The 14640-nt window shown below is 33.7% G+C and overlaps 1 protein-coding gene and 1 long non-coding RNA gene across 2 annotated transcripts in view; both read left to right on the top strand.

Moving 5' to 3' along the window:
* Window positions 1-5005, top strand: part of LOC123660422 (serine/threonine-protein phosphatase 2A catalytic subunit beta isoform) — a 28556-nt gene extending 23551 nt beyond the window's left edge. Inside the window, exons 4-6 of the mRNA XM_045595508.1 lie at window positions 3722-3907; window positions 4611-4664; window positions 4926-5005. Coding sequence (XP_045451464.1) covers window positions 3722-3907; window positions 4611-4664; window positions 4926-4998 — 313 coding nt within the window. The 3' untranslated portion in view covers window positions 4999-5005. The remainder of the gene's footprint in view (window positions 1-3721; window positions 3908-4610; window positions 4665-4925) is intronic.
* Window positions 5006-9464: 4459 nt separating this feature from the next.
* On the top strand, window positions 9465-12828 carry LOC123660692. Its single transcript, XR_006744233.1, has 2 exons — window positions 9465-9841; window positions 9875-12828. It is a non-coding gene; the product is annotated as an uncharacterized LOC123660692 (long non-coding RNA).
* The last annotated feature ends 1812 nt before the right edge of the window (window positions 12829-14640 follow it).

Below are 14640 nucleotides of genomic sequence, written 5' to 3'. Positions count from 1 at the left end.
CATAAACTTACTGGCAGGTACAAGTATAGGCGCTGACCTCGTCAGATTGATGAGGAAATCGAGGCCATGTATGAGGATATCACAAAAGCCATACATGGAACTACATCGGCCTTTTAAAAGGTTGTTATGGGATGCTTCAACCCTAAAGTTGGAGCAGAGGACCGTGACGAATCGAAAATAAGACCATACGGATTGGGGCACAGGAATCACAGGGGGGCAGATGCTTGTCAACTTCCTCAAGGCGCAGGGGCTCTTTTTGATGAACTCCTTTTTCGAGAAGAAGCCCCAAAGGCGGTGGACATGGCAAAGCCCCGATACTGTGACAAGAAACAAATAAAAGGCATCAGATATGACTCAGAGGTTAATAGGTTTAACACCGACAGCGATCATCGGCTGTTACGGGGCACTGAATATATTACTTCAAAAAGAGCAGACCAGCTTGATGAAATCTACTTTTCGACTTACGCTGCTCCAAATACTGGCACGGAGTAGATCTAATTAGAACTCCAATTCATACCAAGACCGGTATCGGCAAACGCAGTGTAGAACGTCTTCCGGCCCGCTGGATCGATGATCTACGTAAGATTGTCGGTGGGGGCTGGATGAGGACTGCGGAGAACCGCGAAGCTGGGAAACCGGAAAGGGACTTGCGGAGGTCTACGTCCAGCAGTGGACTGTGATAGGCTTAAGTGATGTGTGTGACTGTTTATATAATTGTTATATTGTACTATATACAATAGTCTACTATATAGCACAAATCTGACAATGCAACATATGATGAAAAGGATTATAATACATATCGTGCCAAAACAAATATGTAGATACAAGCAAGGAATTCCTTCTCGTAACAAAATCATATTGTAAACGCCACAAACTAAACAGCATCGTACAGATATTTTGTGTAAATAAACGCAATTCCAATAGGAATTACTATTTATCACAATCTTTAACACTTACACTTACTTAACACTTGATATTGTGTCATAAAATCTTCAGGCGATATGAAGAGGTCACTATAAGTTTAATGATAAGTTAATTTTCTTATTACAATTGTGTAAAAATCTTATGCTAGTGGTTAGTCATTTGACATTACGACAGTATTGACAGGTTATTGACCTTGTTACATTTGTTTCATGGCGGCACTTTACCATAATAACATTATTGAACCTTATAAAGACTACTAAATGGTCTTTATTATAGTCAAGGTCACTTAGGTCGTGGGACGATCGAAGCACCGGATCTATAGTAAATGTACCCTTCTAGACTTATGAAAATATTTTATATCGATACATTATTAGTCTTGAGCTGATTATTTCGTAGTAAACGTAAATTTGATTCACCTTTAGGGGTTTCTTAGCTTCAGCCTTCTTTTTTTTAATGTTCTTCAGCAGTAAGCTTTTTTTAAAATAAATATAAAGAATTTTTATAATAAAAACGATCAAACGCGTTATCGTTTAAGGAATTCCTTAAGTTTTAAAAATCTCATTTAGTTTATCAATGTGGCCTAAATTATCATTTCTTATAATGAGGTTAAGACCTTGTAACATATATACGTTTAATTATGTAATAGGATTAGTCTTAGTATTTTGTTTTGTTAACAATTTCTTATCATTTTCAAGTAAAGGCACATTAAAATTACCCACTTCAAAATATCTTAAGTATTTATTATATGTACAAGAATAAACCCCTAAAGCGATGATAAGTGCTGATAGCGATCGTTACTCATATTTGGGAATATATCCGCCAACCCGCATTGGAGTAGCGTGGTGGATTAAGCTCTGATCTTTCTCCTACATGGGAAAGAGGCCTATGCCCAGTAGTGGGATATTAGGGCTGAAGCGAGTATGAAAGTAAATGTTCTTAGTAATAAGTTGCAATATAATAAAGACAAAACAATACCATGGGCTACCAACGAAGTAAAGTAAATATTTCTTGGTCACTAGAGTAACGATCGATACAAAAATGACACCGTTCGAAATGAAATAGCCTCTTAAAAATCAATTGCTTATTAAAAGATTCTTGAATTTTTTTTGATTAGTTTTGATATAAATGAATGATATATAATGATAGTTTTGCGGGAAAGATATAATTGAAAAAGCAAGATTTAGCTTTGTTGTCCTTGTTCCAATTGGCACAAATATTTTTAAAACTTTTTAAATGTATCCTAACCGATTTTAAAATGGAGGATTTATGGTATATATTTTTACGCGCTTAAACATTCAGATGGCCTGGTAGGTATAAGAAATATTGAAAGAAATAATCCGATATGAACATACAACCAAAAATATATGTTTGTGTTTTGAAAAAAAAAAAAACTTCGAAAGGAATCTTCAAAATCTATCAAAAAAAAATATCGCTACAAAATATTTTTTGTTGTTAAATTTAAGTAAAGGATTAGCATGTATCATGCACATGGCTAAAGATAGATTTATCTTAAAGAAGCGTGTATCATTCAGTGTTATGGCAAGGGCGATTTAAAGGCGTATCTTATGAGGCAATAATTTTCGGAGGCGCTAGACATTTCCTTTATTTATATGGCCTAATGTGAACTTGTTAATCCATTCGACCCTTTAGATGATGAGAGCCTCCATTGTGAAACATATTAGATTAGCACTGGGTTTTACAAAGCATCAAGCGGAAAATTCAATTAATACGATAAATGTTATTATGTAAAGTATTTAGAGGTTACTTATATGAATTTTGTGAAGTTTATGTTTAAGACTACAGTACCATTAATTAATGAAAGAATTGGTTTATTTATTTTTTGTCAAGTTAACAGATAAAAATCTGTAGTTTAATATAAATTATTTCACAAAATAGAAGATAAAAGTATGAATGATTTGTTTGTGTGTTGACTTTACTTTATCAATGATGAATGAGCTTGTGGGAATTTCCAAAAAAACGTAAACAAACAACTACAGATTGGAAAAAAGTAAAAAAAAAATCGGAAGCTATCAATATTTTTATTAATCGACGAAAAAACGGAGGAGGTTATCAGTCGATGCGTATATGTTTTATATATGACCACGCATACGTATACCTTGAAGTTGATCCCATGTATATTTTGAAAAAAAAAAAAGAACCTTAAGGTTGGAAAAATAGTGATTTATTGTTCCTCCTGTGAGTGACAGACTATTGCTGAGCTGTCGGTTATTAGCTAAGTAAGGAACGTATTTATTTATTTTAAAAGTACTTAAAAATTTAACATACTATATGTTTAGAATTGATATGAATTAGTAGATTATAGCCACAAACAATTATAAATTAAAACTTAACAAAAAAATAACCACCGAAAAACTGAAAGCATAAAATAATCAACCTTTTCTATTTTACATTCAATAAATAAGTTGATAGATAACAGAATCTACTATATTTTGAGGATAAACAAATTCCACTGTATTTGTTTGATATTTGTATTCAAAATTGTAATTTATTAATTGAGGCGAAACAGGCCCTAATAATGATTCTACCTCCTGCGGTTAAAGACTATTCGTAAATTATGTGCGCGGTAAACTTTGCCCTAAAAGAAAATATAATATGAAGTTTCCAAGCAAAATCGTTACGCAAAGTCTGCTTTCACAATGGTATAATATTTTCTAATCATTTAGGTACTATATGACGTCACAATGTAACAATTGAACCGAACAATCACGACGTCAATGATTCACGTCTCGACTACATCTGTAAGACAATAACAATAACCATTTTTACCTATCCACAGAGGCGGATGGGGTATATCTCCTCGAGGTGCCGGTTATACGTTCGGACAGGACATCTCAGAGACGTTCAACCACAGCAACGGTCTGACCCTAGTGTCACGTGCCCACCAGCTCGTAATGGAGGGCTATAATTGGTGTCATGACCGCAACGTCGTCACTATCTTCTCGGCACCCAATTATTGCTACAGGTTTGTTGCATTTTATTGAAAATAGGGCACATCAGGAAATATCTCGAATAAGATTTGGAGCAGCCTGACTGGGGAAAGTACATCAACAATCAGAAGATTATAGAAAAATAACATTGTCTTAAAAAGTGTTGTGTTGTAGTGGTGAGTAAGGTAGCCAGAGTTCCTGGGAAGTGTTACAGTTAGGATCGACAACTAGTGACCTCTGCTGACTTTGCCTAAATGACAGATGAAATAAACCTTAAATTAAACCTCAAATTAATTAAAAAATATACTTTGAATTAATAAACAGCCCACCCAATGTTATTACACCCTTAAGCACTTGTAGTTAATGTATAATGATTAAACTTTTCCATACCTTTAGAAGTATTATTATGCAATTTTAATTAGAAATTATTGAAAAGTTGTAAAAATACTGTATAAAATACCATACCACATAAAAACAAAAATGTGATTAATACAGTTACAGCAGATAATTAGTAGTAAATATGAATGGAATTAGGCAACATTAATGAGCAATAATAACTTGTACAGATAAACTGTTCCAAAAGGATTTTGTTATTATTATCTTTTAAATTATAAAATATTGTTATGTTAAATTATATTATTAATTTACAAAAGCATTAGTGGTCGCAATTAATTAAAATTGGTATAAATTTAATTGTTTGAAGAGGAAATGAAAATATAAACTAATTTATTTTTTCAGATGTGGTAATCAAGCCGCCATAATGGAACTGGATGATGCACTTAAGTACTCATTGTAAGTATTAATTTATAATATAATTTTATAAATTGACCTCTTTCTGAAATTAATTTAACAAACATTCCATTTTAAATAACACAAACCTAATTCGAATGATTATTAGCGCAAAGTGATGACATATTGTATTTGTTAAAACAAATCAATATGGACAATATGTCCCCGAAGCTGTGGATATAAGGAAATTATGATACGGTTTAAACTATATTTAAGTTGCTATATATATGTAATAAGGTATTAAATACGTGTGTGTGTGTTTAGCCTGCAGTTCGACCCGGCCCCGCGGCGCGGCGAGCCGCACGTGACGCGAAGGACGCCGGATTACTTCATGTAGGCTGCACGTAAGTATCTATGTACTTTATAATATACAGAGTGGGGATGACAATACGACAAAAATTGATAACATAGGTAATACTAGTTTATAGGAGTATTTCAAAACCATCAAAAAAGTTCTAACGTCAAAATCAAAAAAATGATTTTTTCAAACAAACTAAATAAGAAAAATATAATAAAATTATACTACATCATGTGTGACTATAGGTTCACTGACCTGTTATGACGCGCGGTGACACAACGAACTACTACGAACTAGGTACGTTGGTTTGTTTGGTCAGTCATAGTAGGTTACTAAATTTTTAAATTATATCTAAAATAATTATCTTCTTATAATTTAATTCATTAATTTTGACATGATGTCGCCATTAGTCGCCATATTTTTTAATTTATTAAAAGGTCTAATAATTCTATTTTTTAACTCATCAACTGTATTTACGTCTGTTAAGTACAAGTCGTTTGTTACAAAACTTCACAGAAAATGCGGGATTAAGCATTGATCTTCCCGTATCCTCTGAAAAGCATTTGAAATAGTGCGGCCATCGGTTGGACAAATACGGGTGTTCCCATATCTCTCCCGGTACTTCTGTATTGCTAAATTAGCCTTGCCGTGGCATTCTCCGTAAACAAAAATCATGTACTCCGAAGCTGTGTCATTATAACGTGGCATTGTAAATAAAATAAAAACTATTCTTACTATTAACACTAGCGCCTAATTTCGCACAATTCACCTAATAACTATTAAACTAGGCATTTATTCTACGTTAATGTTCTTGTCACTATAAAAATAAAGCGTTAAAATATCGCACAATCACTCCAAGTCTTTCGAGATAATCCAATAATTAATTAAAACGAACAAAACTCGTGCGCATATGTAGAAAATTGACAAATCAACGCGTATGACATCAAGAAACATGAGTATCTAAATAAACGGCACAGAGACCACTGGCCGCTTGTCGCGTACGCGGCAACTCAGGGAAAAACTAAAAACAGGTTATAACGTGTTTTGTTTACGCTAGCCTACGCACCAGGGCTGACAGATGTACGATTTTAATCGATACGATTTTTTTTTTAATTTTTACTCATGTACGATCGCTAGACTAAAATCATACGCAAAATGTACGATTTTTATATTCCTATTACCAGGAAGCATTTCATAATTAAAGAAACATCATTCACCGGCAAGCTTGAATTTCGTTAATTTCCCTTACTTGAATGAACCTACCACTTTTATATGAATGAGGAGTCTTTGAAAAATCATATTAAGGCTGTATTTGTTTGCTTTCTAATGAAACTTATAATTTATCTTGTGGTAATAATTGCGACTTGAAAAAAAAATACATTTTGAAATAAAAAACAATTTGAAAATTATAAAACACTGGCTCAATTTGCTTTAAATTTGTTATGTTTTCCCCATTACAGTGCAATCTGTAATGTGAACGAGAATTCAGCGAAGTTAATTTAATCAGAACAAAACTTAGAAACAGTTTATCCAATGATACCCTTAAGGGCACATTATTAGCCTAGCAATTAATAAGAAGAAACGAAAATGATACGAATTTTAAGCCAACAAATTCTTTTGTTAAAAAATATGACCACAGAAAATTTTGTATGAGTGTGACAAATTTTTCTAGCAGCCCTGGCACAGCCAGTTGTCCTTTACACCGTTAGACGTTCTCAGGGTCATTGCAACACACGTGCCACGTTGATTGTTTTTTTCAGCTGTTGCAAGATTTAATATTTTAATGTAATAACGTGGTATTTTATTATTAACCCGCGAGTGGGCGCGCGTGGGTCGAAAGGACCCAGTACATCGATTTTTGTTCAATAACTTTTTAAATTTTAGTTACTTCTAATGGTCGCTCCCAGTACCTTCAAGTTAGTATTAAGTCTGCCCACAAACCCCGCCTCAACCAGTTTGCGCTCGGTGCTCGGAGTATAATAACGTCTAAAGTGAGTATGGGTCATTTCGACCCACGTGCGACGTCTTGTGTACGTAAATTATTTACTATCGTCAAATTATTATTGATTTTATTTTTGCTTGCAAATGTTGCGAAATCGTTTAGATGACCAAAGAATAGCAGAAGTTTTGGAAGAAGATGAAATAGAGGGAGAAATTTCATCCATAAAAGAGGACAATTTGGAAGTCTTTGAAAACGACTCGGATTCTTGCCAAAATGGTGAAGACGTTGTTGCTGAACCTGTTCCTACTAGAAGAAGAAATATGACTGACGGTTTATTACATAGAAGACCTGATCTCGTTGATATACCTCTGAGTTACATCCGTCAAGGATACTTTCTAGGCAGGAACGGCACTACTTACTGGAATATTGAGGAGCCTGCAAAAAACGTAAAGGAACTTTCTTTGACCCTCGTATAACAGACAGAAAAGAGGACTTCTCTAACATTTTTACCCAGACACCTCCGAAACAGAACGTTTCAAGTATTGGGCAAAGAAAATAATCCAGAGACCTCTGCAGTCCCAGGGCCTAGTGGTGTTCGCGGGCGGCGTTCGATCTGCCCTACTAGAAAGAACAGAAAGTCTAAAACCCAATGCAAATATTGTCATACTTATATTTGTGGGGACCACACTTCATTTCTATGTAGTAATTGTAGTCAGAAACTAAGTAATAATTAACATTAGACTGTGATAAGATTATTTATATAATAAATAATAATTATTTTGAGCTCGATTTTTACGATAATTTGAAGCCTTATTAAAAAAAATATTGTTATGTATAAACTTTAATTTTATTGCTCTATTTAAGGTAATGTTAATTACTTTCTATAAAAATAAAGTTTTTTTTTAACTATTACTGTAGCAAAAAAAAGTTTCTCTATGATAATTGTTAGTACATGTTAAAAATCATGTATTTTTCCGAAATATTTCAACTGTTGTAAAAAATGTTGAAATTATTTATATGAGAAATAAAGATTTATATCTCAGCATTGTATTATTACATTCTTTTTTTATTAATTAAAAAAAAAAAAACGAAAAGTCCTTTAACACATAGTAAAATATATTTTGGAATTACGGGTCTTTTCGACCCACGCGCGACTGTTCGTGTCACAAAAAGTTGCGCGCGCACTGGAGGGTTAATAATTGTTGTTATTGTTATTTGTTGTCTTTATCGCATTTGTTGAACTGCTCGAGCAAAAGTTTCGCGAATATTTTGATCTTGAAATAAATATAGTCATAAAATACTTAAATTTATTAAATATTGTTGATATGCCATGTGTGCTCCCCGTGATATTACCTACTTGCAAAAACTATGTTAGATTCAGAATTTAGATTTTCAGAATTTAAAATTTAAGCATTAAAAGAAACAATAAATTTTTAAAAAACAAAAATTATAAAAAGAAAATTATTAAAATCATACTGAATATTAAAACTATTTAACAAATATTTTTAATATGTCTTAACACAACACTGACCTACCAAAATAGATAACAATTTTGCACGTTTTTAAATTACGCGTACGCGTAATATTATGTTTGTACCGATCGCGCTCAAAGGGTCGTTAACCTGCGGGTGACCGTTTATTAATGTTATACAACACGTAGTAATTTTAAAAAATGAAAAATCATATTTTTTGACTAAACTACTGGATGTATTTTATTGATTTTTTGTATGTGGGCTTGGAATATCATTACATATACGATGTCAAAGTTATTGTCGTATTGTCATCCCCATCCTGTAGATAATGTTTGATTTTATTTGCCGATTGATTCGTAATGATTAAGCTTCAGTGCGTAATATTCCACCGTTGGACATAGGCCCCTTTCCCCGTGTAGGAGAAGGATTAGAGTTTAATCCATATAATTTGTTTAATCGTTTTGTTGTATATAATAGCTCATATGGGTATGGACATCATTTGGGCTATATGGCCCACATGAGACACACAATTTTTATTTTTATTTTTTTATTTGGAACACCAACAGCACATAAGACATTATATAAGTACAAATTGGACATTTCGACTAAGCCATTTACAGGTATTCGCATATGGTAAATAACGACAATTTATAATATTAATAACTGTCGTATAATTGTAAGTTATGTGCTGTATGGTTCGTATGGAACACATATAAGGATCATTGTGTAGTTTTTTTTTGTGAATAGGTTACATAAACTTGTACACAATTGCTTAATGAGCTCTAATAGTCTTGCACAATCACTAGAAAAAAATTGAAGCGATTGGGTGGTGTGGATTCAAATCCTCATCAAGTGATATAATGTTGATAATCGGTTGCTGATGAAATGATGAGTCGGTTCCAGTTCAATAGTGAGCGCCCCGTGTGCCCGCAGCGCCGGCGCCCCCGCAGCCGGAGCGCGCTCCGGCCGCCGCCCGCCGCGCCTCCCGCGCCGCGCGCGCTCGCCGCAGCCTGCTGCGCGTCGCGCACTGGCTCGCCGCCATCTGACCGCCGCACCGCTCCGCACCGCACCGCACCGCTCCGCACCGCCCTCGCCGCGCCCGGCGCGATCGGTGCCGCTTACACACGACTGCTGACGATAACTTACGAACGCGATTGAAGAGATCGTTTATTTGATCGAAATCCATTGTAAGAAATTTAAATCACTCCTTGACGTATCGAAAATGCCCATTAGAAGTTTCTCGACGATCGTACGATGGAAACTATTTGACGTGAAAATTGAAATTCACTTCATCGCAATCTATTAACGTAAGGCAGTTGAAATTGCAATTGATCGTCTCGGGGGTGCTTTATTGATTTTTGCGAGACCGCTGTTCCAATTGCCTTTGTCGAGCGCGTGCATCTCTTCGCCGACTCCGACTGGAGAACGGTAGGCGTTCAACAAATGTTATAATAGTGGTTTCAAAGTTGTGAAAAAAATGGGTAACAAAATTGACTGGGAGATCCCAGTCAATTTTGTTACCCATTAACCTACTAGATTTGTCACTCGCTACCTATCACATACCATAACTACAATTCCGTTACCACTGAGAAACGCTAATAGAAAGAAAATTACAAAACTTTTGTTCATATCAACTAATTTCTTGTTTCCTTCTAATAAAAAACTTTATTTAATGTGTATTAATGTATAAAAAATGTGTATCAACTTGACAAGAGCTGTAAATTTTCATTTAGTTACATGTACAATTTGTAAATTGCAGAATACTTCAATTGTTTAATACAATACAAACTACACGTTACAATTCGTATGTGCTTATTTTTATACATGTCCATGTAATATCTGAATATAAACATTTGGTTAATCAAGTTCATTATTACAGACATGTGAAAAGTAACCCTTTGATGCACATCTCATGACTGTAGTTTCTTTTAAAACGGATTATTTTTAATCAATGTAAAATAATCGACTTAAATAGTAATATTTGATTGTATTCAGTGAATTTCAAATAAGTTTCAATTAGAAACGACAATTTTAAGTTTGATTTATTGTTAATTAAAAACTACAGTGTGTATGTTTGTATGAATTACTTTTGTTATTGTATCATGAAATGTTTCTCAGTGAGTTTATCTAACACCATGTGGAGTTTGTGTTGTAGAGAGTTTTGTTAAGAGCACAATATTACTTTAAAAATAGAAATGTATTCGTTTAAATGTAAATCCGTTGAAAGAATGTCTTTAGTGTAAAACAGATCCATTCATATGTATAATTTATAGTGCTGGTGTTTGTAAAAATAAAACATGTAGCGTTACAGCGCGCTTAATTATCTTATTGTATAGTAGTCTACTTTACTATTTGAATTTAAGTACCCTTGATGTCGAGCGGTCGATGGCGGGAAATGTGGCGTGAATTATATGTTAAAATAATTGCGGCGCCCGCGTGACAGTGGCCCGATCTATAAAAATGTAAATATTGACTTAAAATATTAAATCATACGCTCAACTAATATCTCGGAAAACCAAAAAGCTATCTTTGGTTTAAATGCGTTATCGCTAGCTTAATAGTATAGGCTTGTGGTTTTCGAAGATGTTGTTTAAGGGTTTGTTAATTTTAAATTAATATTTATATTTCTGTACGTTTGGCCACTTTTGTGCGGGTCGTCCGATATAAATAATTAAATAGGTGATGTTTTCACAAGTGACGTCACTTTGTGATGGCGGGGCGCGGGAAGCGTTTAAATTTTAAGTCACCGCAATTTTAGGTTCTTGCCCCTCACCGTCGGGCCACCTCACACCGTCGCAGACGAGAGAGAGAGAGAGTGAGAGAGGTCGGTGTGAGGTGGGTCGCCGGCTCGCCCGCGCTATTTATGCTGGTATGTTCATTATGCGCGGCCGGACGGCGCGATTTACTGTTGTATGTAACTTACGATGTATCAAAGACACTTTAGACCTCATTAAACAGCATACCTTTGCTATACGGCAGTTTTATTTCAAAACTCACCATCGACTGGCGGGAACGAATGGACATACCACCATAATGGGACTGGTAACCGAACAAGGAGCAGAGTATGGCTTTGCTCTCCTAAACTTTTTCTATCTGTTGTATCATAGAGCCTAGTTTTTTTTTTATTTCGTAGATCAAATGCTAAAAGGTTCCATTTTTTAACTTTTAAAACGTAATTTTTTAAATGTTTTTCTGATTTTACGTATTTGGACCTGCTTTCCATGAACAAATAAAATTGAGCACAACGTACACATTGACGGGCGTTCTCGTTGCTACGTATCTTGTGTAGAACAATAGCATTTAGTTTTTATGACAGAATTGTTGGATATATTTACGTAAATTAATATATACGCATGACTAAGTCACATAAAAGTATTAATTTTTTTTTATATTACGCGTTTTGAAGGCACCGCATCTGTTCTGTCATAAATATTGAGACGTGCATTTCGAGATTGATTTATTAAAATTCTCCTGTTCTTGTGCCACAGTACCTGTATTACATGGAATAAATTGTTTCACAAGCGTGGAGCTTTAATAGTTTCTTTTAATTCGTTTTTTTTTTACTTATATAATTTAGGTAGACGTGTAAATACCTAAAGACGAGGTGTTACTTGTTATCCTTCAATGAGCACGAATTATTTCACTGCGATATAAATCAAATACACTGGGAAATACTTGGTAGATAATAAAATTTACAACTTTAAATGTTACTTTCTGAACATATGTACAAGTTTCTAGTATTGTGGTCAATTTTAACTGCTGAACTTTACCACGATTACTTTTAATTTAGTTGCATTTTTAATGAAATTAAAGTAATAGGTTCAGTTAAATATAATTCCATGTATGTTTAAGATTCGGGCGATGTTTGGAATGTTCCCCAAGCTAACGAAGCATAAGATTACATTTCCAAGACAGCACTACGATTGTTTAATAAAAGCGTGTGTAATATTGATACAAAGAATTACCCACCAATGACATCGGAAGCCACACGTTTCTTTAAGTATTAAGTGTGTAAGTTAGGTAAACAAATAAATCCTAAAAACTACAAAAAAAAAATATGTATGAACTTGAGCTTCATTTGTGTGAAATAAAATATAAATTTGAACTTAATGATGTAAGCGTAGGGTTTTATTTCTTTAGTTATCTCACACAATCGAAGCTCATTATATTTAATTATTAAGGCTTTCTTGGCAATCCGTTTTGTGTATAATGCAACATTCAGGAGTATTCGGGCAAGTATAATAAACTTTTATACGGAGCGAGTGTTGTGTAAGAAAGAGCAAATACAAAGTTGTGTCTGATATATATTGATATATACACATTATACGGTTATATTTAAAGTTAAAAATCGACAAAATTATGCAATAATGAAAGTGGAAACAAAAAACAGTTTATTCTTTCAACTCTGTACTATGGCCGTTGATAGGTATTAGATAATAAATAAAATTAAATATATGAAAATCTTTTATTCACCATACGAGGTTCCTTTATTCTTTTTATGGGTATGACATATTTTGACGTGATAACGTCTTATAAATGCGCGCGGATGGAAGGGAGAGCGCGGAACAACCGATAGAGTCACGATCGACCCAAGCGTTGGCTTGTGAGTGGTGACACATCTATCTCTCTTCTGGCGTGATGTCAGAGCTAGCAGTTTGAAATAATTCAGTAATAAAAATTCAATTCAATTAAAAAAAAAATGCAATTTTTTATGAATGTTTCTTTATGACGTTATCACGTAAAACTATCGTCCGTAAACCGACTTTACAGACAACCAATTATTATTTTTTTAATGTAAAAGATTACAAAACAAAGGTAGTTTAACAAGTTGATGTAAAGTTTTATAGAAAACTAGCTAACCTTGCAAACGTTGTTTTGCCATATATGTTATTAACCCCCTTAACCCCTCCCCCCTATAACTTCGGGGTATGAAAAATAGATGTTGTTCGATTCTCTGACCTACCCAATATGCACACAAAATTTCATGAGAATCGGTCAAGCCATTTCGGAGGAGTTTAACTACAAACACCGCGACACGAGAATTTTATATATTAGATTAGCCCGAAATAATGCAGAATTAAGATGCCTGACAACGTGACAAGGCATTTTCGCTTGATGATAACGCTTCAACATTAAAAAATACAATCTATTTCGGCAGTTTCTTATTCAAATAATTGTGTTTGCTCGCAAACGAAAAAAAAAACCGACTTCAATTACATCGACGAGTAATACAACGTAGATCGACGAAAAAATAGTCAAGTAACGACGCATTATCAAAGATTACTCAAAAAGTAGTTATCAGATCTCAATAAAATTTATATGTGACCACATGACAAACATCAGCTTTCGATTAAATTAAAAATTATTAAAATCGGTACACCCAGTAAAAAGTTATTGCGGATTTTCAAGAAGTTCCCTCGATTTCTCTGGGATCCCATCATCAGATCCTGATTTCCTTATCATGGTACTAAACTAAGGATATCTTCTTTCCAACAAAAAAAGAAATAATCAAAATCGGTATACCCAGTAAAAAGTTATTGCGGATTTTCAAGAATTTCCATCAATTTCTCTGGGATCCCATCATCAGATCCTGGTTTCCTTATCATGGTACTAAACTTGGGATATCTCCTTTCCAACAAAAAAAGAATTATCAAAATCGGTACATCCAGTAGAAAGTTATGCGGTATAATACAACGTAGGTCGACGAAAAAAGCGTCAAGTAAAAACGCATTATTAGATATAACTCGAAAAGTAGTTGTTAGATCTCAAATAAATTTAAATGGGACCAATTGGCACACACCACCTTTCGATTAAAAGAAAATTTGTCGAAATCGCTCCACCCAGTCAAAAGATCTGATGTAACATACATTAAAAAAAAAATAGTCGAATTGAGAACCTCCTCCTTTTTTGGAAGTCGGTTAATAAAATAACAGGCTATTTAGAATAATTATATTGCCCTGATAAGTTTGTGGGTAACGATTAGTGGGAGTGTAGTGTAATAATAATAGTAAAGCATATATTACAGAAATATCTTTATTAAGAAAATAAATACAACTCTTCTTACATACCTAACTGTACTTCTAACAATTTTCAAGGCATTTTGTGCTTTTTACATTTAATAGTCGTATATCAAACGTTAACAAATTTTGATATAATTGAACAAAGTTTAATTTTAGAAGATGCACCAACGAAGCTGTTTAAACAATTTGATGAATAATTTTACATCATTTTTAAAAGTCAATTTAAACACAAATTTATTTAACTGGA

The sequence above is a fragment of the Melitaea cinxia genome, chromosome 15, assembly GCF_905220565.1.
Source record: "Melitaea cinxia chromosome 15, ilMelCinx1.1, whole genome shotgun sequence".
Taxonomy (NCBI): domain Eukaryota; kingdom Metazoa; phylum Arthropoda; class Insecta; order Lepidoptera; family Nymphalidae; genus Melitaea; species Melitaea cinxia.
The sequence above is the reverse complement of the archived record's forward strand: the minus strand, read 5'-3'. Positions and strand labels throughout refer to the sequence as shown.